General features: G+C 44.8%; 1 protein-coding gene and 1 pseudogene across 14 annotated transcripts in view; both read left to right on the top strand.

Moving 5' to 3' along the window:
* The first annotated feature begins 7,057 nt into the window (after nucleotides 1-7,057).
* WDR27 (WD repeat domain 27) overlaps nucleotides 7,058-25,387 on the top strand; it is a 364,577-nt gene continuing 346,247 nt past the window's right edge. For 13 of the 14 annotated variants that reach the window (XR_016441860.1, XR_016441857.1, XR_016441858.1 and 10 more), the window contains exons 1-7: nucleotides 7,058-7,197; nucleotides 9,776-9,974; nucleotides 10,318-10,459; nucleotides 11,950-12,074; nucleotides 15,879-15,992; nucleotides 24,633-24,684; nucleotides 24,963-25,033. Coding sequence is in view for 7 of the 14 variants with exons in the window: in XM_090043359.1 (XP_089899485.1) it covers nucleotides 9,783-9,974; nucleotides 10,318-10,459; nucleotides 11,950-12,074; nucleotides 15,879-15,992; nucleotides 24,633-24,684; nucleotides 24,963-25,033 (696 nt within the window). In the remaining 7 variants the exon portion in view is untranslated. The remainder of the gene's footprint in view (nucleotides 7,198-9,775; nucleotides 9,975-10,317; nucleotides 10,460-11,949; nucleotides 12,075-15,878; nucleotides 15,993-24,632; nucleotides 24,685-24,962; nucleotides 25,034-25,387) is intronic. The other variant, XM_090043382.1, reaches the window with a different exon arrangement.
* On the top strand, nucleotides 7,185-7,339 carry LOC149873360 (U2 spliceosomal RNA; annotated as a pseudogene).

Raw genomic sequence — 25,387 nt, 5'->3', positions numbered from 1 at the left:
ACAAACTTGACTCCATTGACTTCAACTGAAATACTCTTGATCTTGATTTACTTCCAACATAACTGTGAAGTATACAAAAACACAAAAATATAATTAAATCATTCATTGATGTTGCCTCATTCTGGCTGAGTAGCAGGCTTTATGTATTTGAAAGCACAAAAATGTGTTTTTGGCAGATCCTAATTCACATACTGTTTTTATTTGGCAGCATAATTTTACTTTTACAGAAATGGTCACATTCTTAGGTTTGAATACTATTTATTTGGTACAAGTGTTTTCAGTTTCAAAATATTTGTCCCTCGTTATTGCAATTTTTGTGTAGCTAATGAAATTTAGAAGATTAAACTAGACATGTAAGAAAATAATGCTTAGAACATGTGGCTGCTTCTTACTAGGTTCTAAGTGATCTGCTGAAAGAATTATTAATTTTGTTAAATAATTTGTACTTTCACAGTTCATCAAAGTGAGAGTCAGCTTGTTTACTCTCATCGTTTTGATGCCTCTTCAAGTTTCTTAAAACACACTATGTACAAAAAGCAGATGATGCCTAATGGAAGGTGTCAGAAAGTTTACTTTTTAGAAGACATTCTTTTAATATTTTCTGTATTTCTCTTCCTTGGTCTTCATTATTGGTGATATTTGCATGGCATATGGTAGTACTGCATATGAGTTTTAAAATGAAGAATAAAGAGCAAATAGAAGTTAAATCAGCATTCTGTAGATTTAAAAAGGCAACAGAAGTATCACTCAAGTATATGTGATAAGGCAGACATCTTTACTAAATAAAATATGTTAACTTTGTAAAGTGTAAATCACTTTCTAAAAATCAATGCTTGTTTAAATAAGGATATGAAGTCTCTCATCTGTGAGGTCTTGTTTGCTTCCAATTCACACTTCCATCTGGTGATATTTTGGTCATCTATGTAACACGAGTCAACGATCTCAGTTTCATTCCCAGTGACTGCTCCCACTTTGTAATAAGATGTCATGCCAAAGAGTGAATGGAAACTGACTGAATGATGCTTTAATACTGACACATGCTCCCTCTAGTTCAGGGCAGGACACACCGGGGGAGAAGCCTGGGGAAGCTTGTGCTGCCTTTTTGCATTGCACTCTTATTCTGGGCTGTTAATCAAGCATTTGCTCAGAATGCTAAACAAATGATGTGTGTTTTAACTGCAAATGCCTTTTCTCATTTGCCAAAATTAAATATATTAGACTGGGTTTTTGTCTTCAACAAATCTAACCATGACTGGTCCTATTAAAGGCAGTAAATATACATCAGCTTACACTAGCTGAAGATCTGGCTCATTATCTCAATACTTAAAATAAGTTCAGAGAATAATTGAATGCAGCGCTGTCCAGCTGGAGGCCTGAGGGCTGCATGCAGCCTGGGAAGGGTTAAGCTGTGGCTCCTGAGCTCTCACCAGCTGTTCTGCCAGCAAGAGTAGCTAGAGTCTCTGGGCTCCCCTTCCCTCTTCTGGCTGCTGCTTCCTACACGTGGGGGTGGTGCAGTATAGGGAGCTGAGAGTGAGTCTGGGCCATGTATGGGGCTGGGGTGAGGGATTGGAGTTGCAGGGGGCAGCCATGGGGGAGATGCACGGGAGGGCATGTAGGGGTGGGGAGGGCACACAGTGTAGTGATGGGAGCGGGTGCTGTTGTGGGCACGCAGAGCAGTGGCAGGGGAAAACGTGCATGACTCACCTGGTAAAGCCCTTGCATTGTGGCCCCTGGGGACCTAGGAGTTAGACAGTTCTGATCTAATTTTACACCACATTACTAGCTGCATTCTTTCTAACGTTTTCCAGTGTTCCTATATAAATTGCAGATCTGGAGAAGCATCACTGCCATAATGGCAGTCCTGTCAGTAGTTTTACACTCCATATTCTATGCAGGAATCAATTTGATGCACACACAATTTGTAGAAGAAACTTCTTTTATGACCAGGCTGTTGAGTCCAGCTCAACTTCTACTATTTTATCAACTCCAGTCACATCTTCTCTTTTTAGTTGCTGTTGATGGTGAGATAGGGAGAATTTAAAAAAAGAGTAGCTTCATCCAAAGTTAACAGTAATCTCTCTTTGCACAGTATCTTGCCTGCAATCACTATGACAATTGTGCTTTACATATGTTCCTGAATCAGGTCTTTACACACACATTCTTGCATAAACAACATATTTTAGATTAATATGGCCATTAGTTTGTAGTTGTTGATGGGCATGCCATAACACATTAATGGATGCAGCCCTTTTGAATGATATTTGGTATTTGTTGTTGATGCTTAAAGTGGTTCGTTTCTCTGGAGGCCACCAAAATCACAGACACACACTCATTAGATGGCACAAAAGGTGTATTTGCAAATAGGGTCAGAGCAGAGTCAAAAACTCAGATTACTCTGAACCCACCAAGGAATTTTGCAGGCTGTATTTATCTTTTCCCTCCTGGGCACGTGTGCAGAAACAGGAACTCTTACAGCTCACTTCCGTTTCATACATGTGGTTACATCACTACATACATCACATGTATAGTATAATTAACTACTTAAGTATGCAGGGCGGAGAGGTAAATATGCATCAGCTAATTAAGCATGCTCAGAGACTACTATAGGTCACCAAGAGTTCAACCCCCCCGCCCTTTCAAGGACACAGTCAGTTGAATTCCAGCTTCTGTAATCTGTATGAGAAAGGCTAGGGAGAAGCTGGGGGAGAGTCTGCGATTTAGTATAAGAAAAGCTGTGGCAAGGCTAGGAAAGGAACAAAGTCCTTGGCAGTGTTTCTTTCTTATCGGGTGCAAGATGCAAGCTGTGCATTTCTAACAATACTCCATTTCTAACAATATTCCATTTCTAACATTGTCATCACAATATTGAAATGAAAGGTTTAATACAGTACTACCAGTTTAAAAATAGAACTGCCTCACAGATGGTATGAGTTAGTTGTCACCTTTTCCTAAGAGAAAGAAGTCAAGGAGGAACAGTTTTTGGTGTAAATAAAAAGGGTATGTGCAGAGCTAGAGTGCACACACTTGCTCTCTAACACTTGAAATGGGCTTGATAGCTTTAAAAAGTGAATACTGTAATGGGTAATGACACAGGCCCTGATATGTAAATAAGTCAAGATAGACACATGGATTCATGAATCCCTAAGGACAGGGTCAAAGCCATAGAGATTGCTTCCATTTATTTAAGCAATAGTTTTCTTTGGAGACATTCAGTCTCAAAATGTAAAATGTTTATCAATTTTATTCTGAGACAGCTTCATCCATACATTTCATAAGCATAGCTAAGTTTAGTCATGTTAAATTTGTGTGTCATGTGTGATATTTTTTAATTTGTGACACATAAGAGTCCTCACCTGGCACTTTCAATTAACTATTTTCAAAACTTTCTGGCACCAGAGTATAATCCCTAGATGGAAAGCTGGTGAAAATGCACACAAAAATGTTATTTATCAATATGTTCATGTTAATAGCAAACCCATTATTGACTTGAAAAAAAGAACAGGTTTGAACTCAGGACCTACCAAGTCAACCATAGTTTTTTTCTATGTATTTCTTCCTCCATCTTTTTCTGTCTTAGGTCACAGTAATCACATAAGATATCATGCTAGGCGTATGTGTTGCATTAGACTAGTGGATTAAGTTTAAAATCCTATGAAGGAAATATGCTTTTTAATGTGTTTTATAGAGCAATGTGACCTAAGGCAATTGCCTAGTAGTTCTGAGGAATAAATCATCCAGATTTTCAGTGTGGAATCTAAAATAGAATTAACAGAAGTAGAGATATATGCAAAAAGATGGCAATCACAGAGAAAGTAAAAGTCTACCTTGATCTGGACTTTTGCCAACTTAAATTACAACAAGATTTTCATTATAACCTGCAGTTTTCACATGCATCTTTGCATATTTTTATCTGTTTGAACAGCATTTTTTCCATACCTGAAGGAGAAATTTTCATTTGGTCTAAAATATTTGACTAAAATTGTATCACGTAAGTGCAAAAACAATATTTTTTCCAAATGTCATAACAATGCTAACCACACTTTTTTGAACAGGAGGATGCATGAGTGTCTGAAGTTTGAAATTTGACATATACCTAATTGAGAACTAAAGCTATTGCCTGTTTCAGAAAGTGAATGGTTTTTAACTTAACAGTGAGTCACTATGATAAGTGCATGCTATTTAGTCATTAGATTTTGGATGTGGAAAAGCAAGGCAGCTATTCTGATAAGGGCATCTGCAGCAAGGGTGAGGAGGCAATTCAGAAGCATGAGAGTAAGAATTTTCCTGGCAACAAAGAGGAAGGCAATGCCTCGGTAGTTCCCGCACACTGACTTGTCCCCTTTCTTGAAGATGGTCACAATGTTGGCATTCTTTAAGTCAGGTGGAGCTTCCTCATTAACCCATATTTTGATGAGAAGTTGGTGAAGTTTTTGCGGCAGCTTTGAGGACCTCTGTGGAATTGCCATCTAGTCCTGGCACCTTATTGTTCTTGGTCATAGTGATGGCACACCAGACTTCTTTGAAGCATAGGGGATCAGCAAGACAGTCTATTACTTAGGGGTGGACCCACAGAAAATTTTGGGGCCGATACTGATAGCTGATTTTTAAGAAGGCATATTGGCCAATACCAATCCAATTTCTGATACAGCTGCGTGCAGCTGGTAAGTCTGTTGTGGCGGAAGGGGAGGGAAGGGGTGTGTGTGGGTTGGGGCAGATCAACACCCCCATGTTGAGGGAGGAGGCAGGGGCAGGTGTTACCCAGCTGGGAAGGGAAGGGATGCGGATCTCGAAAATCCTGAATTCTTGAAAATCCAGCACTACTCTTTTGTTCTAAACATCCCAAACCATAATTTAAGCATTTTCCTCCACAGCTGTAGCAAAGTTGCATAACTGAACTAATTGAAAACAAGATCTGGAAAGGGCTGACCGGTCTGAAGTGCTTCTGGATGGAGTAACTTTTATGGAAAGTGGAAAACCTCTATAGACATTTTGCACATTATACATATATTGTCACATTTGCCTCCAGATGAGAGTTGTAAGTATTTTGATAGATACGCCTGACAGGGAAGGGCAGTATTTTCAGCAGTATATTTAATTTTAGTCTTTCATATAGAGTATAACCTCATAAATCTGGATCTCGAAAATCCAGAATTCTCAAAAATCCAGCACTTTTTAAGCTTCCCTCTCCACTCCCTTGGATGTGGAGGGGGAATCTTGCATGTGGCAACTGCCACCACTGTCCACCATCCCGTGCCGCTGCTCCGCGTGCAGTCACTGCTCCAGGACTGGCTGCTGCTCCCCCCTGACCCAACGGATGAGGAGGGGGAAACTTGCACATGGCAGCTGCTGCTGCCATCCACCACCCCACTCCACGTGTGGCTGCTGCTCTGGGATTGGCTGCCACTACCCTACCCCTGCCCTTTCCTGCTACACCACCAGCCACTGCTTGTTTAAAAAAACTGGAATTTCAAATTTCTGGCAGGTGCTTGGTCCCGAGCATGCCAGATTTATGAGGTTATACTGTAGATGCTAATCTCTTATGCTGTGTTCCTGCAATGCCTTAAACTTTTGCTTATTGTTATGCAAGTGAGTGAGCTATGCTTACACGTGTAGCTACCACATAACCAAGTCTTATCAGGGTCTAAATTTAGACCCCCTGTTTTCTCATCTATTTTTGTTGGAGGATGGGAATGCAAAACAGGAGAACTAGGGAGAACAAGTTCCAATGGCTTCCTTCATCTCTGAAGTGGTGCTAGGCTAGAGCCATGTAAAATTCAAACTGTGCAGCCACGTGGCCAGATGCCACACTGCCAGCAGCTTCCATAATGTAAATTGGTGGGTTACTGGTGGTCGTTGAGTGGAGATACAGTTGCTGTAGGACAATGGAGCAGTTGAAACTTGGGTTAAACTGGCTAAAGTGGGTTCAGGTGGCTGGTAAGCGACCACTTGTGGGGGCGGCTTTGATTAGCTGGGCTGGGTGGTGGTGAAGGGGAGGGCTTGGAGCCTGGTCCTGAGTCCATGACAGAGCCTGAGGGAAGCTATGAAAGGGCCAGGTCTACCCTGGGCAGGTCTCTTCACAAGACCCAGAGGATGCAGCTGATAGAGTGCTGCCCAGGAGAAAGCGGGGTCTTGCAACAGCTCCTGAAGGAAGCAGCCCAGGGCAGCGGGGCAGGCAACAGCAGGCAGTGGGGCTTGTCTGCCCCCACAGCTCTACTGAGCTCTGGAGAAGTGAGTGGTGCGGCTACAAATCTCCCTGCCCAGGCTGGGCCTCATTATGTCCCCTCACAGGTGCCTTGGGTGGGGCTGCTGCATGTGTCGATGTCATTTGTGGACCTGGATAGGAATTCACATGCGTGCACATGCATGCAAGTGTGTCTGTGTGTGTGCACACAGGAACGTGCGTGCATGGGTGACGTGGGGGGGCACAGGGAAGCATGTGCCCCCCCCCCCGAGATTGGCTGCTGCTGAAGCCACTGCCAGCTTCTGTGAGAGGTCGCTGCCCCTGCTTGCTCCCAACTTGTGGATGGCTGGTCACCGTGCCCCCCAGCCTCAGGAGGCATGTGTCACTCATGCACGTGTGCATGCATGTGCGTGTGTACAGATGTGTGCATGTGTGTACAGGCGTGTGTGCATGCATGCACGTGTACAGGTGTGTGTAGAGACGTACACGTGTGCGCGTACAGACGTGTGTGAGCGCGCACAGGTGCGTAGGCAGGACGAAGGTGCTTCAGCGAGCGCGTTCAGGCGTGGGGGAGGCCGCCAGCGGGGCGGGACAGGGCGACGCCTGTTGCCCCCCTTCTGCCCGCGCGCAGCCCCGCCGCTCGCCGGCGGGCGGGGAAGCACAGCGACGTCACCGCGTTCCGAGCTGCCCCCCCCCGCCCAAGGCTGCCAGTCGGTATCTCCGCTGCCATGGCAACCACGCCGTGCGCCGGGGCGGGGCGCCTCTCCCCATTCGGGGGCAGGTGCGGAGGGGGCGGGGCCAGGAGGAGCCTCCAGTCGGGCGGCGGGCTGACTGACTGGAGGTGGGGGACATTCTGCCGGGCGGGGCTTTTCGCCCCTCGCTCTGAGTGGCCGGAGCCGAGGGGAGGCCTGCGGTGGGAGGAGAACCGCTTGCCTTTGCCGGATCGCACCAGAACGAGGTTGAGGGGCGAGGGGTCTGCGGCGGTGCGTTGTGACCACGTAGGCGAGCTCCCCAGGGTAATTGTCTCTGATATGTCCTTCATAGGAGGTCTATATTGAGCAGATTCTTTTTGGTATTGGGTGGTGGAACCGGAGCATGCTCCATCCACTCCATGCATTGACCTGGTATTGCAGTGCTTCCAGGACCGGTGCAAAAAAAACAGAAAAAAAAAAAAAAAAAAAAAGTCTACGGAAAATACGGTACCCCGCCTGGCAGCGGCGCCTCTGGGGCCGTGGCCCGGGCGGGGGCAGGGTCCGGGGGCGCGCGCCCTCCTGCGTCACCGGCGGGGCGGGGCGGGCTCTGCTGTGCTGCTTGTGTTGACGGGGTCGGCCCTTTGGTTTCTGCCCGTTCAGTCTTTTTCTTATTTGATTTGTATAATTTCATCATTTTATCATTTTCTCTTTACTTGTATCATTTCATTACTTTCTCACTTTTTAGTATTTCAGTATTTTATCTTTATCATTTTATAATTTTTTATTCTTGTGCTGTTACTTTTTATTATTTTGATTGTTTTATGACTTTTATCATTTAATTTCAGTTGTTTCATTTTTTATCACTTCAGCAGTTTTATCTTTTATCATTTTATAATCTTTTATTCTTATGTTGTTACTTTTATTTTACTTCAATCCTTTCATTATTTTTGCTCATTATTTTACTCTCATTTTTAGTTTATTTTGATCTCATTTTAGCTCATTTTATCTCTTTATAATTTCATTATTTTAATTCTATTGTTTTTATAATTTCATTGTTTGTTTCATTATTTCTATTTCATATTTTTCTTATTTTGTTACATTTATTATCTTTGTTTTATTTTTATCATTTTATTATTTTGTCAATATATTATTATTTTATAATTTTATTACTTTTGCTGTTTTATTACTTTTTATTTTATTATTGTTTTATTATTGTTTATTTTTTTATGCTTTTAATGATCCGAAGCAAAATTGTTGGATAAAGTACCATAGAATCACAGAGAAGCAGGACTGGAAGGGACCTTAAGAGCACATCCAGTCCAACCCCCTGCCTGAGGCAGGATCAGCCCTATCCAGTCATATACAACCCGTCATCTAAACTCTACATAAGACAGCTGTCAACCCTGACACAACACAGACCAAACACCCTCACCTGGCACAGGCAAAGCAAGGGAACCATGGCAGTTAATGTCCTGCCTCTGTGAGGCTGCTTGCAGACATTAAAAAAACCCCAAACAAGTGGCACATCAGTTTAAACTTGGCGCATTTCCAGGCTGAGCTCCGTGTGTACCCAGAAGTGGCAGCACCTGAGTTGGACCCCACTCACGCAATGAACGTAAAGATCAGGCACTTTAGTGGGGCTTTTTTGGTGCTTTTGTCTAATAGGTGACAGAATCAGCTTTAGCTAAAAGCGCCCAAAAGCCCAGCTGAAGTGCCTGATCTATATAAATGCTGCAGAGCGGGGTTGAAGTAATGTGCTGCTGCTTCTGCTCAAGTGCCTTTTTTTGGTTAGTTTTTTTTTAACATCTGCAAGCAGCCTGAAATGTCAGTATATGCTAAAGGGATCCCAGGTAGAAAGCCATGTTGCCCCACTGCAGAAGAAGACCAAAACTCCCACAGTCCATACCCATCTGACCATGGGGTAATATTTCCTTTCTGTCCTCAAGTAAAGCAGTAGAACTGACTGAGTGGAGGGGCACAACCCTCTAGCCAGGAACCTCTCTGGCTTTGGGCCCAGCAGGTGCATTGGCACACCACAGTCGTAGTCCCCAGCCTTGGCTGTAGCCAGCACCAAATGCTTCTGAGGGAGGCTTAAAAATACCCTGATACATGTAGCAGAAACGGAATGGGTGCAACCAGCAAAGCCCAGAAGTATGGGAAATACCTATAGCAGAGCATAGGCATAGCTATGCATAGATCATCTCCAGTCAGTGGCTGTCCAACCTCTTCTTGAACACCTTCAGTGATGGTGAGTTTACAGCTTTCCTAGTCAGTCTGTTCCACTGCTTCACTAGTCTAACAGTGAAGAAGTTTTTTCTGGATATCTGAGTATGTTGCCTCTTACCTACCTTAGGATGCATGCAGACCATGTCCTGTTTTGCAGGGGAATGCACCTGCTAGAAGGGAATGCCCCAGCATTTAGTTTTGTAAAATGCCTATTGCCTTCTTCATACAAAAATAGGGGTATAGGTTGTAGCTGTGTTGGCTTAAGTACATAAGCAAACACTGTTCTTTTGGTAAATCTGATATCTTTTAGTTGGTCTAATAAAAGATATCAGATTTACCAGAAGAGCCTTGTCTCATAAAAATTAGTGCCTTTACTATCCATTTATTTCATGTGGGTTTCCAGGCGTGTTGGAGTTTCAGCCTTCAGGACAATGTCTAGTAATTGGTCCCTGATGCTAGTCTGTACTGGATAATCTGGAAACAGATCAAATGAAAAACAAGAAAATGAATTTTGTGAGGACACTGTGATGACATTCTCATGCATTGTGTCCCTGACCAGTGGCTGAAATGCTTGTGATTTTTAGTTTATTCATCTTAATTTTTCTTCCATTTCATTTTTTATCTTTTACTTTTATTTATTATTTTAAATTATTTTAATATTTACTATTTATTTCAGCTCTATTATGGAAAGCCCTATGGACCGGTGTTTTGCTGAAGAAGGAAATAGCCAGGACATAGTTCTTGAAAAGCAAGTGTTTAGATCCAAAGTGCTAGAGTCTCATGTTCAGCTTGCATGCAGTTCACAGTACTGTGCTTTTCCTTTGAATGGGAATGAGCTGTGCATCTGCAATATTGGTATTAACCCTGTGCATCAGGTAAAAACAAAATGTTTGTAAACTTTAGCTGTAATATTAAAACAAAACAAATCCACAGACAACTAAAATGGATGAAATAATGGAAGAGTACTGGGTTTGGGTATATCAGCTTTGCAAGTCGAATACTGTTAACAATGTATGGCTTTGTTACTGTGGCAAGCAAGGCAGTAAACTATAATGTATTCCAGTGGATGTATTTTAAACACTAACGAAATCATATGAATAATTAGATAAGCTCAATTGTTCATTTAAGTATTGGCTGTATGTTTTCTCTCATTTTGCCATAATATTTTCATTCTCATTTGAAATGAAGTGTTTAACATTTCCTATATATGTTTGCCAGCCATTACACTTGATAGGACATCATCATTCAATTACTGCAGTATCATTTGGAAGTAAAATGAATCCACTTCTTGTCTGCTCTGCTTCCCATGACTATGTAATAGTGTGGAACTTGGATGAATGCACAAAGAAAGCACTGCAAGGTAGATTTTTATTAGAAAGGGGGTCAGAGTGCCATGCCTTTAATGTGACTACTTAGGGGTGGATTCTACTGTCTTCATGATGCCTTATTTCTTTATCAGTCCCATAGGAATTCCCATGGTGGATAGGACCAGTGGTCTGTCTAGTTCCTGGCCCCAAGTCCACTGTTACTGCACAGCAAATAGGTCTGTCTCCCATAGTGGCTAGAACCAGCAGCTTCTGAGGAAGTTGCAAGAAAATTGTAGTAAGTTTCTTCTTGGCCCTCTGAAGTTAGATGTTTGCTTTTGCTCTGAAGTGTAAGAGCCATCTTTTACCCCTTGTGTCTATTGAATTTGTAAACATTGTGAAGATTTTTCAGTGAATATTTACATTTAAATTGTTTTCACATTATATACCATGTATATAGATTAGGATCAAATGTAACAGAGAGGAGAGAGTGAGGAGACCGGAATCTTATGTATTGACTCAGTTGTCAGAGAAGATTTGAAGAAGGGGCATTGAGGGTTCTGACAGAAGTGACATTTGTTGTGCAGTCAGTGTCTTGAAAGCACTCCACAGCCATGCCCTGACAGAAGTGCATGGCTGCAGAGTGCTTTAAAAGTGCCTGATTGTGTGACAAATTAACCCTCATATAATAAGGCTTCAAATGAAGGCTGCTTCAAAATGAAGCACCTTCGTTAACTTCTGTTTGTCCCTGCATGCGATCGGGGCTGGGCTGATGCAGCCCAATCCTGCCCCCAGAGCTGTCTGCAGGAAGGGAGCTCTGGGTTGGGGTTTGCCCAGCCTAAGCTGGGGTAGGGGGGTGCGGGTGCATGGATTGGAGCCCTCTGCCTTGGGGAGGGGGCTCCCTTCCTCCCTGCTCCAGTTAAGGCTGGGCAGACTCCAGCCCAGAGCTCCCTTCCTTTCCCTTCTTCCCCTTCCTTCCTGTAGACAGCACTGGAGCTGGGAGTTGAAGGGGTGGGGCTAGAGGAGAGAGGCTACGGACAGGCAGCTCTGCCTGGATTGGCTCCAAAGTGGAACTTGATTTCCAACCTCCCTCCCCCACCCAACAGCGAAGTCTGGTGTGGGGCTTGCTCTAACTCATGGCGCTTTCTGTGAAGCGCCATGAGTTAGAGCGGGCAGCTGCACGTCTGTCAGCACCCTAAGTTGTGGGTAGTATGAAAGAAGGTGAGACGTATAATAATAGGTGAATTAGCAGTGTGTGGAGCTGGGGAGCCTGGAAGCATAAGTACTTAAGGAGCAATATTATCTGTAGCCAGTTTTCCTTCTCTCTCTCTCTCTCTCTCCCTCCCTGGTTGTATAACATGCAGGTCTCTCAGTGAACCCCCTATATTATTTCACAGATTACCTTCAGTGCAGTCCTTGCTTATTTCTTCTTACCTATTCAATTACAATATTTGTAGATAATGCTTTACTTTTTAATGCCGTTAATGTGTTTGAAGCTTTGTTTTTATAAAACAGTATTAACAATAATAATTTTAAATTATTTTAGGGATAGCACCTTGTGGAATTGTTATAGGAACTCTTTTGGGAATAGTGCTTTATGTAAGATTTAGTCCAGATGATCAGACAGTAGCAGTGTGTGCTGGAAATCGGATCTATATACTAAATGCAAAGGTGAGATGTCTTTCTTTGAAGATACAATGTTAAAGATTCTATATACATATTCACTTTCAAATAATATTAACTAAAATCAACACATTTTTCTGAAAACGTAATAATTGTTGAGCAGGAATAGTTAGTTGGTTATTGAGAGTATGTATAGCAGTAAATCTTACAGGCATGTTGTAATTATCTCCAGTTTGAATATTGTGGAAATTTAGATATGTCAAAGCAAGAAATGTTGCTTAAGGGACTCAAGTAAACATAACTGTCATCTAGTGAAGCGTGGGCCAATCTTTTTGGCCAGCATGTCACAAATCAGCCTTATACCCTCCCAGAGTGACATTTCTATCCTCTGTTGCTCTACTTTCTGCTTCCTGCTCAAACTACTGATTTGGTTGTTCGACTTAAAATATTTAGTTTTAAAATAATTTTACATCTAGTTAGTGGATTTACTTGTAAATTATCAGCACAAATATATTGTTTTGTACTTTGTAAATGCTCTGTATTTGGCAATGATATGCTGAATTTTCTGTACAAAACAAGGAGGCTGAAATATTTCTGTAAGTACAACATAGAACTCAATATTATAGAGTTAAAGAGCACTTCTCTTGTGACACATAACAACACAGGTAATATGTTGTAAACAGTTATTACATTTGAAAAAGTCTCAGTGGAGACTGTGGCAATGTTTGGGTTCCAGGGACGACCATGATGCCCCCTGGTGACCATGCAGCCCTTGCCCTGCCCTAACTCTAGGGTATACTCCCCTTCTCACATGTCATGTCTTGTAACTATTGAATGTTGGAAAGGGAGGCTGCCTAAGGGTCTTAGAGCAAGTCCTCAGTTCTTCTGACAACCAGCAGGTCCCGGCAGGTCTTAGTCCTACTTTGTGCCTGGTGGGACCACTCAGCCTGCTTGTGCCCCTCAGGGTACTTGTAGCCTTAAGGGCTATTCACAGCCTCCAAACCTCCCTTGCAACCATGCCCTTGCCTCACTGGTGTTACAGTACAATTGCTCTCTTGTTAGGACCTCGGCCTTCTTGGCCTCTGCCCCTTTTCTCTAGTTGGGCCTTCTAACCCAGGTCCACTGTACTGGACCTAGCTTCTGGGCACCAGTTCTTACCCTCTGCCCTGTCTCCACCCTGTTTTGGGCCCTGCGTTTCTGTCTGGGCTCCTGGCTCTGTCTCTGTCTTGTTAGGGGCACTGAGCCTGCTTCTGCTATCTGGGCCCCTGGCTCTATCTGGCTTGAGTGGTGCTCAGTTGCAGTTCTCCCCCAGACTGCCACCCTATAAGGCTCAAGTCTGGTCCGTGTCTTGAGCCCCTAGCTCCTCAGGCACGACTGGAACCTCCATACCACCTCTAGTCCCAGTCCAAAACCACTGGTAATCTATAAGGAATAAGCCCTCTGGCTATAATGCCAACTAACCTGCTCTGAGTCTGAACATAAACTGGCTATGTGTCTGTACAACAGGGCTTCCCTTTATCCTGAGTCACATTCCTCTGCAAGGCAACAGCATTCTGTTTGCCTCTCCCAAGTTAGCTTCGGTGCTAGCTAGGAGCTTTTTTGGCCCTTCCTGCTTTGGAGCTCCTTCCTCTGCAGCCTCTAGGGCTAGACTGCCCATGTAGGTTCATGCCCAGAGCTCATATACTCATTAAGCTCTGCCCTCTTCTAGTCTGGTGACTGCAGCCGTCACAGGTGTGTTCATTCTGACCCTAAGGACCTGCCTACTTGCCCTTGCAGCTGCTTAGCTACTGTTTGCAACTCTTAGGCTCTGGGTAGCCTTGCTTTCTGTCCTTTGTGCCTGCTACTGCTGGCTTTTGTAAGTCGGTTTTGGCTAGTAAGTAATTAGTTTCCTAGCTGCTAGCTTTCCCTGAGCCAGCTCCCTCTGCTGCAGTTTCCTCCAAGTAACAGGGGCCTTCTGGCTCCCTGTTACAGAGGCACAATATTGAGAGGAGGATTAGTACCAAAAATTAAAAAAGGAAAACAAAATATAGTAGTTATAGTCTTCAAGCAGTGGAAGTAAGAGGAAGAGTGAGATAAAGTTTGATTCAGCGGAGATTTATAAGTGCATCTGAAACATTTTTGGTGGTATCACTCTTAAAGGATACTGAAACAAGCTGTTACCACATTTGGATGATACAGTAGTGACACAATGGTAGTAAAACCCTTCTGACCATAACACTGCTTTATGCAGTGGTCAAACTTTGGTTGATTTAGCCAACTTGTGTCACTTCAGGCTCATACAGGTGTAACATTTAGATTGTAACGGTTGCTTTGCATGCCTGAGTAGCAGCTCTTCCTCTACTTTTTAAGTGGCTAAAGTGTATGTTTATCTAGACCTAGGGTGACCATATGTTCTGGATTGTCTGGGGCAATCCTGGATTTTGTAGGCCATCCAGGTGTCCTGGCCATTGATGTAAATTGAAGCAAAAGTCCCAGATTTGGCTGCTGCAGGCAAATGTAGAAGCTCCTGCTTTTTGCAGTGCCTAGCCAGGGTCCTGCTGAGCAGAGGCTGGAGGTAGGGTGGCAGAGTGGGGTTGAACACTTCTTGTCCTGCCTCGGGCAGAGATTGGCCCTGGCAGGGTGGGCCAGAGGAGGGAGCTGGGGCCAGGGCTCCAACACCTGCGTGGGTGAGCCGGGATGGCTGCTCACTACCAGCAGCCTTGTACCCTGGGGTTAGGGGGGCGGTGTATATATGTGTGTGTGTTTAAACATGTGCTGTCCCACTCTGCCCTCTTTCTGCGAGTTGTGGGTTCAGAGGTGTTTGTGTGCATGTGTGTGTCCGTGCATGTGCATGTTGTGCTTTCCCACTTGGGAGCCATGGTGGATGTGCATATGTGCAGCATTCCCTCCCGGCCCTCCCCCCACCCCCATCCCAGATTTCTCTAAAATTATTATGGTCACACAATTATTATTATCTATCCCCCTATCAGGAATCAGAAACTTTTATGAACAACAGACTGCAGCTTGTGACCTGGCTGCCCCCATGGGCTGCTAGTGTTTCGCTGCTGCCTCTGTGCTCCCTGATCTTTTGCCTTCTTGAGTCTTCCTGGAGTCTCTGCTTACCATTGCCACCAAGTTCCACAGATGCCTCTGTCCAGTGGTTATGTTGAGGGGAAGTTCAGCTGTGAGGGGTGAGAGCGGGTTGGGTTAGAGCATCAGCAGGGACTATGCTGGTGAGCAGCAGAAGAATACACTGGGAAAAATGGTGCTCATCACTCAGGCAGAAGGACCCTGAGGTGGTCCCAGTGTGGCATCTGCTGCTGTGGATGGGGTACAAATGCTTTGTGGGCTGAATCCAGCTTGCGTGCTATAGATTGCTAACCTCTGCCCCATGTTTTTAAATTTAGAGAAGATAAACCCAGTAAGCATAGTGATTTAGTCATTGATATGGTAACTATGGATGGACAAGGGTTTGAAGCAAGTATGTTTTTAAGATAGTGAAGTCCAATTTAACATTATTTTAAAGACTCTAGGATTTTTATGATCTGTTTTATTGGAACAGCTGTATATGGTGGGTTGGGCCAGGTTTGGGAGATGCAGTGTTACCAAAGGGTCTGATTGTAGATTATACCTTGCTTTCCACCCTGGCTTTAAGCCACCTCCAAACCTGTCCCAATTCATCATATACTGTTGGTTCAGTAAAAGGCATCACAGAATGTCTTAATGTCTCAGATGTTTCCTGGACTGCCACTACAAAACACTCCAACCCTGCTACATTATTTTTAGTATTGCTTATTAATTACTAGAAAGTTTAACTAATGACTTTTCTTTATAATTTTGATCTATTTTCTTCCTCCACTCAACTAATCTTAGAATGAGGCTGTATTAGCTGAGTTGGAAGGCCACCTGGCTCCAGTGACCGCAGCTGAATTTTGCACCTGGGAGAAAAACATGCTTATATCTGTCTCTGAAGACAGGAGCTTTAAGGTAAGGAAATTACAGGACTTGACGTTTAACAAATGTAATTGACAATATGGACTTTTTTTCCTTTAGAATATTTAAGCAACCTGAGCTAGAAATCTTCTTTGAGATCAGGTGCTGGGTTGAAGCAGACTTGGTTGGGAATTGTCTTTCATAATGATTTTTTGAGGTTAACATGCAGTTTTCACAAAATCAGAATTTGTCTTCAAGAACATTTCAATTTTGATTGAAACGTTTTGATTTTTAACAAGGAAATCAAAGTGAAACATTTTCATTTCGAGACAGGTTATCTTAAGTGAAAGAAACATTTTGCCTCACTAAACTGAACAAGAATGTTTTATTTTGAGTGAGTTGAAATTAAATGGCATGTTCCTGAGTTGTTTCAGTGTCTCTTGAGAATTTTAATTTGGATGCTTCATCCTCACGTTTCTCCTATGGGGCAAAGTTCCTTGGCCTGACTACATCTTCTGTGATACCTCTGTTCTGCTCTCTGATTTGAGCCATGCTGTATATCATGAAAGGTGAAAAATCATGCTTCGGTTTTATTTTTAGTCCTGAAAAGACAAATAGAAGGACTGGTAATTCTTGATGGTGATTCTGCTATTTTGCTCAGTTCTAAGTGCTTAGTTTGTAGGGGTTGGGAGGTGGGGGTGAAATCCAAGTCTTGTGGAACAAACTGTCAAAAAATAAACCTGCAGTAAAAAACCCAAAATGACAAACCAGGGTTTTTTAGGTTTTTTTAAAATAATGAGCAACTTGGTAAATTGAATGAAATGCTAGTGAATCTATTGCTTGATCTAGATAAAAGGTTCAAAATAAAAATGATGCTGAAGGAAAATTAAAATGGCAGTTTAATTAGAAAAGCAATTCAGTTGGCAATGGTTACGTGTTCTATGTGGCTAGCAATAACCACTCTGCCAAGAGTTCTGAATGGCAAAACCACAGTATTTAGTGTTTAGTTTCATTGCTTTAAATGTGTTTTCCTCACTGTAGGTCAAGAAGGGGTGAGAGTATATGTTTTGTGGCTAGGAGGAGCAACGAAGAACATATATAGTAAAAATATATATTCCTGTAGTAAGTGGGTGTGTATCTATCTATATGTGTATATATGTGTATATATACGCACACCCCTCAATACCTCTACCAACCTGTCCTGTGGCTGCTATGGCTTACTTGACAGTACAAAATACATCATTGCAATTACACAGTACACATTTGCTGTCACAATATCCGCACCATGCACCCACTCACCCATGCTCCAGCGTGTCCACACGCCTGTGTGTCTATCATCATGACATTTGCCTGTCACTGTGATGAAATGTTGCTTTTGGGAATCTTGTTATAGGTTAAGGTAGTGGTTCTCAACTTTTTTAGATTCCAGGCACCTCTCATTAGACCCTTGGGAAATGCCAACTCTTAGCTTTCACTCATTTTTGACTGGAAAAATAAAAGAGCAATTTTTCTGTTGCAAGTAACTCAGAAAGACCACAGCTGATCAGAATATGTTTGACACGTTGGGTTTCTACTTGAAAAGTCTTGGTTTATGTTGTGAATTGTATGTAGGTGTTTGTACCCCTAATGGTGCTAATATTGCGTGGTATCCTGTGGCACCCTTAAAAGGATCTCATGGCAACCCAAGGTGCTGTGGTACCCTGATTTAAGAATCAATGGTCTAAGATCATTCAAAGCCACATTTTTGCTTTTCCATTTCTTGGGAGATCTAAAAGGGCTAAATGATGGCAGTCCTTCTCAGCCTTATGAGCATCAGTGCTGCTGGAATTTTTAGAGTATTGTGTATGCCAGCTGTGTCTCAACACACCCTTCCTACTCTGGCCGGTTTCTGGTACTCCCCTTATATCACGCATTGTAAAATGGCTCTCTGAGGGTGTTCCTGCTGGGGTTTGCACAAGTAAACCCCTTTCCCAACCAGACATGGGGATTTTAAAACTCCTTTGTGCTGCTTTAGCCCTTTCACTCAGCAGAAAAGGGGCAGGAATAGAGGTGAAGAAACATTTGGAAACAACATTGTAAAATGCCCATTTTAAAAAAAGGTATGTTCTGGCCAGGAGGACAGAGAACATAACAAACAAGAGCTAACACCCAAAGACTAGCAACCTTGTCTAGTTATCTCCAGGGATCTGGTTCTTCTGTTTGCCATGGAAAAACATGGAAAAACACATTTGCTCCTTTAAAGAGGGGGGGAAAAAACCCACAGATTTCTCCTTTAAATGGAAAAAAAATATAGGTTTCCCCTTGCAGGCTGGCAGAGTTTCAGCCTGCAAGGGGCTGCTTGGGGCTGGGGGAGCTGGATGCAGGGGACACTATGTGTATGTGTATGCACATGTGCACGTGTATGTGGCAGCCAGGCAGCAGTGGAAAGCAGCTCTTGCAGCTCTGTCCAGGTAAGCCTATTGGGGGGGGGGGAGGGGGGGGAGGCACAGGTGTGGGGAGCATGTGTCCCACAGTTTTCTGCCCCCACAGTGGGGCATGCGGTTGCAGCTGAGCTGGACCAGGTCCTGGTAGGAGCTGTCTTCGCAGCCCAGTGGGCAGGATCTGACTTGGAAGGGAGCACTGTGCTGCCATGGCCGCCAAGGTGAGGCTCCCTCTGCCCACCTGGCAGAAGCAAGGGGCACAACTGTGTGCTGCTGTCGTGCCTCACCTTGGCAGCCACGGCGGTGCAGCACTCCCTCCCACACCGAGTCTTGCCTGCGGGGTCACAGAGGTGGCTCCTGGCTGGAGCTGGTTGGGCCTGGCTGCAGCCCCAGGCCTCACTGTGGGTGCAGAAATCTGGGGGGCACATGCCTCCCCCACTCCCCTGCCCCATCACCTGTGCCCCCCTAGCCTCCCCACACATTGCTTGTACCCATACCCCCCTTCCCCACACATCCACCGCCTTCTTCACACTGGGGTGGCTGGGGGGCCTGTGGGTCAAGAATGAGGGGCACCAGCAGGGCTGGGGGGTTGCAGGTTGGGAGTGAGGGGCACTGGCAGGGCCAGGGGATTGAGGGTTGGGAGTGCAGGGCAGTGACATGGGCAGGGCAGTGGCATATCAGGGCTGTTCAGCACCACAAAGCAGCGGGGGGTGGGGGAGTGGACAGTGGCAGCTGGACCTGTGTCCTGATGAGTGAAGGGATGGGGGTGCTCTGATTTTCCATGATAAAATCAAAATCAAACACCAAAATATATTGGTATTTAGAATTTATTTTATTATAATGATTGAGGCACTAGTAGGCTTCCAAATTGCTTTAAGATTGTAAATATATTAATAAAACATTGTGTTCAACTATTTTATTTATATATATATATTTTAGAGCTGTGCAAGGCTTCGGATCTGGGGCCGCTTCGGTGTCTGAAGCAGCATGCCCCGAGCGAAACGTGGGCTTAAGATGTCCGAAGCGATTCGGAGCTTCCAGAGTGCTTCGGAAATGCTTCGGATGCTTCAGACGCTGAAAGTGAAAGTTAGAAGAGGGAGAGGCAGGAGAGGAGGGAGGGAGAGTGGGAGTGGGGGCGGGGGGGGAAGCTGGGGGGAAGACTGACAGGTGTAGGTGGCCAGCGAGAAGGATTTCTCTCTGGCTGCCTTTCCAATGACAGCGTCCGGTGGGGGACCTAGAAACAGCATAAAAGCCTGTGTTTGGTGGTGTGCTGTACCTTTTCCTAGCTTGTTCCCTCTCAGGAACTGCGTGAAAAAGGAACTGTCAGACTCAAGCATTTCAGCTTGTTTTCTTTACTCAGTAGTTGAACTTGCTTGGTCCTTTTTGTTGTTAGAAAGGATTGGGTAGGATTTAGCTTATCTTAGCTTAGCTATTCAGTTACTATTACTGTGCAATTCATTTATTTGAATTTATATTTACTCTTTTTTTTTGCAAACTTTGAAAAAAGAAAGCTGTGTTTTCCCTTCCAGCGTGATCCATCACTGTGCAGGGAGGCACACAAATTGCACACACACACACTCATATAAAGAAGAAAAATCAGATATTCATAGGAGAAGAAGACAGACAAACAGACAGCACACACTTTTTACATAACGCTTAACACTGAAACAAACAATCAGAGAAGGTCAAGTGCAGGCATGCAACACAGGGAAAAAAACACAATACAAAAGGATTGACACACACACACACAGACCTTTTGCAGCACAAGAAAGATCAATAGGAAGCATGCTGGAAATCTAGGTGCCAGGTCTTCTGGCAGGGGAGGGAGAGGGGGTAGGGGGAGAGCTAGAGCTGCAAGCCCCCTGCCCCATGCCAACACAGATGCATTCTCTTTCCAAGCAGCCATGACATCAGTGCCACCAGTGGAAGCAAGAAGGTGGGAGCAGTGTCTGCACCTGATGTCCCTGCACCTGCACCACCTCTGCTCAGTCCAGAAGTGGGCACCAGCAGTGAAATCACTGTCTCTTCCACCCCAATTTCATCTCTCAGCATGAGCCTCCCACTGCCAGAGGAGGAGCTGGAGCTGAGTGCGCTGGCTCAAGCAATTCTGGGGACTGAGGGGGAATCAGAGTTTGTGCTCCACACCCCTCAAATTTCCCCTAGACCCAGGTCTCCTTCAGAAAGCAGCACCTCAGAGGAGGCTGAGGTTGTGGAGGCGAGTGGCTCGGCTGAGGCAGCTCTTCCTGCTGTTGAGCCTCAGCCTGCTGAGGAGGGGGATAAGGCAGGATCCTCACCCTCAGCCCAGAAGCAGAGGAGTAGTGTAGTGTGGGAGCATTTTCAGGTGGCAGATGATCCCAGGTTTGCCATCTGCCAGCACTGCTGAAGGCACATGGGCCATGAAAGAGGATGTGAGACACTTTTCCACCATGACGATGCTGCTGCATCTGAGGAGGCACCACCCTGTTGCCCTTCTTTCTGCTCAGCCTGGCACCAGTGCAAGTGTGCTAAAAGGGAAGTTCCCCACTTGCTCCAAAGCCCCCTTCCTTGCAAAGCAGAGGTAAGCCACCCTGGACCAGTGGGGGAAGGGTGGACAGAAAGCGGGGCGCATTCCTGAGGCAAGTGAGATCGCCCAGAGCATTAGAGAGATGCTTGCTCTGGATAGCCAGCCCTTCTCCCTAGTTGAGCGGCCAGGGTTCAGGCGGTTTGTAGCACTTCTGGCCCCATTTTACAAAGTGCCTGCACGCACCACCTTTAGCAGGGCAGTGGTGCCCTCCCTGTATCAGGCATGTAGGGAGTACTTGAGGGAGGAGCTGTGCAAGGCAGGGCCGCAGGTAGCCTTGCACTTCACCTCCGACATCTGGAGCCGCTGGGGTGGCGATCACACCTCCCTCTCCCTCACAGGGCACTGGTGCGATCAGTTAGGCTGTCGGTGGGCTCTACTGCAAGCCAAGGTGCTGGATGAGTCCCACACGGCAAGGGAGATCATGGGGGCCATGAACCGCATGGTGCAGGGGTGGCTTGGGCTAGCTGAGCTCAGCTGCGGGTTCATAGTCACTGACAACGGGGCCAATATGGTGAAGACTGTCTGTGATGCCAACTTTGTTGGCATCTGCTGTGTGGCACACAGGCTGCACGTAATAGTGAGGGATGCCTTGGAGAGGGACAGGGCTGCCAGTGACAGTGTCGCCACCAGTACTGCTACAAGTCAGCTGATTTTGAAATGCAGGAAGGTGGTGGGCTACTTTCACCACAGCATCAAGGGGGGCAAGATGCTGTGGGAGAAACGGGCAGAGCTGAACATCCCGCAGCACAAAATCACAAAATCATGCAGGATGTGGAGACTCGGTGGAACTCCACATACCTGATGCCCGAAAGGTTGGTGGAGCAACAGAAGGCTATCCATGAGATGGCCTTGCTTGGGGAGATTGGGATCAGTGGCCCCCCTTAACAGGACTGAGTGGGGTACCATTTCCCAGATCTTGGTGGTCCTCAAGCTCTTCCTCAAGGCCACCAAGACCCTTAGTTCTGGTGATGCTCTTCTCAGCCAGGTGATCCCCCTAGTGAGGGAACTGGGGAACCAAATGGAGAAATTCCAGGGGATCAGTGTTCCTGGCTGGGGCAGGCTGCTGTCACCAGACATGCAGGCACTGGTGAGGCGTCTGAAGGAGGGCATCGGGAGACAGCTGGATCCCTTGCAGTCCAGTATGGTCAACATGATGGCAGGCTTGTGCAACCCGAGGGTGAAGGGGAGCATGTGCACTGGCAGCCCCAAAACCCTCGATCACTGCAACCTGCTGGACATCTGACACACCAGGCACCTCTGCACTTTTACCTGCGGTGCTACATCCCCCTTTCTCCCCTACCCCACACCCCAGCCTGTCCCTCCCCACCTGACGCCTCCATTTCCATTTTCACTGACTGGCTTTATTGCCTGCAGTGTAGGCCAGGCCAGCCTCTGGCTTCTTTACTATTCCTTCCATCCAGGACCAACTACAGGTACTTCCTCAGCCTGACAAAGGGGTTTTCAACCCTAAAGCTTCCAAAGATACATTTTTTTGAGTACTCCTTTTTTTAAGCCATCACACACCATGAGTAATATCATATGCACAACACAACACAACACCTTTACTTCTTGCTGTCAATTCCTTTATAAAACGACAGGCTCTGTGTCAGTTCCGTGTGGGTACCTGTGATGCTGCTGCTGATGCTACTGGTGTTGAGCCAGCTAAGTTATTGTACCTGTTGTCATGTAAAGTGGTGGACTGTACATGAGGCTGTAGGAGAGGAGGGGGACTCAGTGGGGTACACTGCTATGTTGTGTAGAGGTCCCAGCGCCAGGAAAGGTGCATCTTAACACACAGTGTCACCCACCCACATCACAAGTTTTGCCTGTCAGCAGCTTGAGGTGCAGGGCCTCAGAAGACAGACTCCCACAGTGAGATGCACACACAGTTGACATGCTTCGTGGCCTGGCAGGGCCCAGCACTCAGGCCTGCACTATATTCCACCCCCCTGTGCCCCAAGACAGATGCAGTCACTCCAGCACCCACCTACATCATAAGTTTTGCCTGTCAGCAGCCAGAGATGCAGGGCCCCAGAAGACGGACTCCCCCAGTGAGACACACACGCAGCTGGCTGGCTTTGTGGCCTGAACAGGGGCCACCACCCCTGCAGTTTTCAGCCCACTGTGCCTTAAAACACACAGGGTCTTCTGTGTCATGAGTTTTGCCTGTCAGCAGCTTGAGGTGCAGTTCCCCTATCTTCCTGAAACGTGGCCTGCTTCGTGGCCTGATCAGGGGCCACCAGCCCTGGAGTTTTCGCCCCCCCTGTGGTGTAACACAGACGTTTGCTTTCAAGAATTTGGGGTGCAGTTGCCCCCAAGCCCCTGAACCAATCTTCTTGAAACTTGGTATGTTTCATGGCCTCAGCAGAGGCTACCACCCCTGCAAGATTCACCCAAATCAGAGACAAAACAACAAAGTTATAGATATTTCATTGATCCCCCATGATACCCTATGGCCAGATCTCTGAGGCGGCTCCGAAGCTTCGGAGACGCTTTGATTGGATCAAAGCGGCAAACTGATCTGGAGCTCCAGATCAGATTGCTGACATCTGAAGCGGCTGGATCCAAAGCTGAATACCTGCCTACTCACACAGGCCTAATATGTGTGTGTGTGTATGTGTAAATATATACATACATTTAGTGGCATTTCATTTTAATCATAGAAAAACTTGAATTTAGGGGGAGTTATTTTATCAGAGAATTTGAGATTTTTAAATAGAGAAAACTAGGGTCCCTGGCCATCTCAATCTCAGTCCTTACGGGTGCCTGTAGATGTGTGGAACGCCTGCTCTGACGTACTGTAGTTACAGTGTGTTGGAGCAGACTCGATCAAGTCTGCTGGAGCGTGCTAATTAGCACTCCAGCAGCCTTGGTATCTCATGTGTTCAGTGTTCCCACACTTCAGATAGTGGCAGGGCACTTGAACTAAAGCTCATTGAACGAGCTTTAGTTCAAGTGCCCCCACTGCCATTTTGAAGCACATGATGCTGAATACATGAGACTCTGTGGGTGCTTTAAAGTCCCCCCCCTCCCCCCGGGCACATGTAAAGATGCCCTTAGATGCTATGACTGAAGTTTTTGGAAAAGATGCAGAAAGGGAATTGTATAAGTAGCTGAGGGAGGGAGGAAAAGTTCATTTTGATTTGGCTGTTTGTGATTAACTGGTATTAAGTACCTGGAACTACAAGATGTTAGTCTAATAGTAAAAGCATTTTGAATGTATATACACAGATTTACAAGTGAAAATTAATATCATAGTTTGTAGTAAAGTTCTGTCTTGGGACCCAGTGTTCATGATTTGTAAACAGTTTCAAGTTTCTTGTGTGCGTGCAGCTTAAGTTCCTAAGGAATCACCTTAAGCTTAAATGATACAATGTTTTCTTTAAATCAGTTTAAATCTAGTGGGAAGGGTGGAGTGGGCAGGGTATACCTTTAATTAGCTTTTCAAGTGGAGAATTGCTCACTATGAATCTTGAGCCTATACTCTCCTAAGGTGCATATAGAATGAAAGCCTTTCCTAAGTTACTGCTTTCTTCTAATATCTGCTATTATCTAGATTTACCACTTGATGGAGATTTGTAATCTGCATCTGCTTGAGATTGTGCACCTTTTCATTTGACATAACTCTCTTGCATATAGTATTTTATTTAGCCCTTAATTTTTTTTCTTTTTCAGAATTATGTATGTAAACAATGTATTTTTCTTTCAAAGGTATGGAACTGTTGTACTGGAGTATTAATATACCAATCAGCAGTATTAACAGGTAAGGCTTTTGTATGACTTTTAAATGATGTCTTAATAATATTTTCAAAGGACAGTCATATTACATGAGTTTTCCCATTTTATTTAAGTTCAGTTTCTTTAACTGATCAGGAGGTGGGGTTGATAAAAATAGCTGCTTTTTACCCTAATTCAAGAAAACATTTAAGCACATGCTTAAGTATAACTGGCTCATTCAGGATCATACATTGTGATGCAAAGAATGATTTATGTATGGTATAATAATATTTGCAAAATAATGCAAAAATGTTTTTTATCTAGCCTTTCCTTTGTTAAGTCTTTTCATTGATGAGGAAAAGAAACAGATTATTACTGGATGTGCTGATGGGCAGGTAAGTTAAGCAAATATAGTAAAAAATTTAGTTCAAACACAAAATGTGTATTAAAGTATTCTGTGTATCAGGATGCTTTGTAAGCTGAGTTTTTTAATTGTTACAAAGATTAATTAGTCCACTTCACTGTTTTTTAACTTTAATTGAATTATTATAGAATACAACTTGAGCCTTATAACTAAATGGAAAATCTTGTACATGTACAGAGAAATTGTACATTTGTTTTTGTTTTAAAGAAGGCTGTGTGAAAATAGCAGTCTTTTTTTTTATTTGACAGTCTTCATGACTTGTAGCCTGACTTGAAAGTATGAAGGGGATACTGTAGTTTCACTTTGCTAGGAGTCCTTGCTATCC

Source organism: Crocodylus siamensis, chromosome 1 (assembly GCF_052110815.1).
Source record: "Crocodylus siamensis isolate JL-2025a chromosome 1, ASM5211081v1, whole genome shotgun sequence".
Taxonomy (NCBI): Eukaryota; Metazoa; Chordata; order Crocodylia; family Crocodylidae; genus Crocodylus; species Crocodylus siamensis.
Note: the sequence above shows the minus strand (reverse complement) of the source record. Positions and strands in the feature narration are given on the sequence as shown.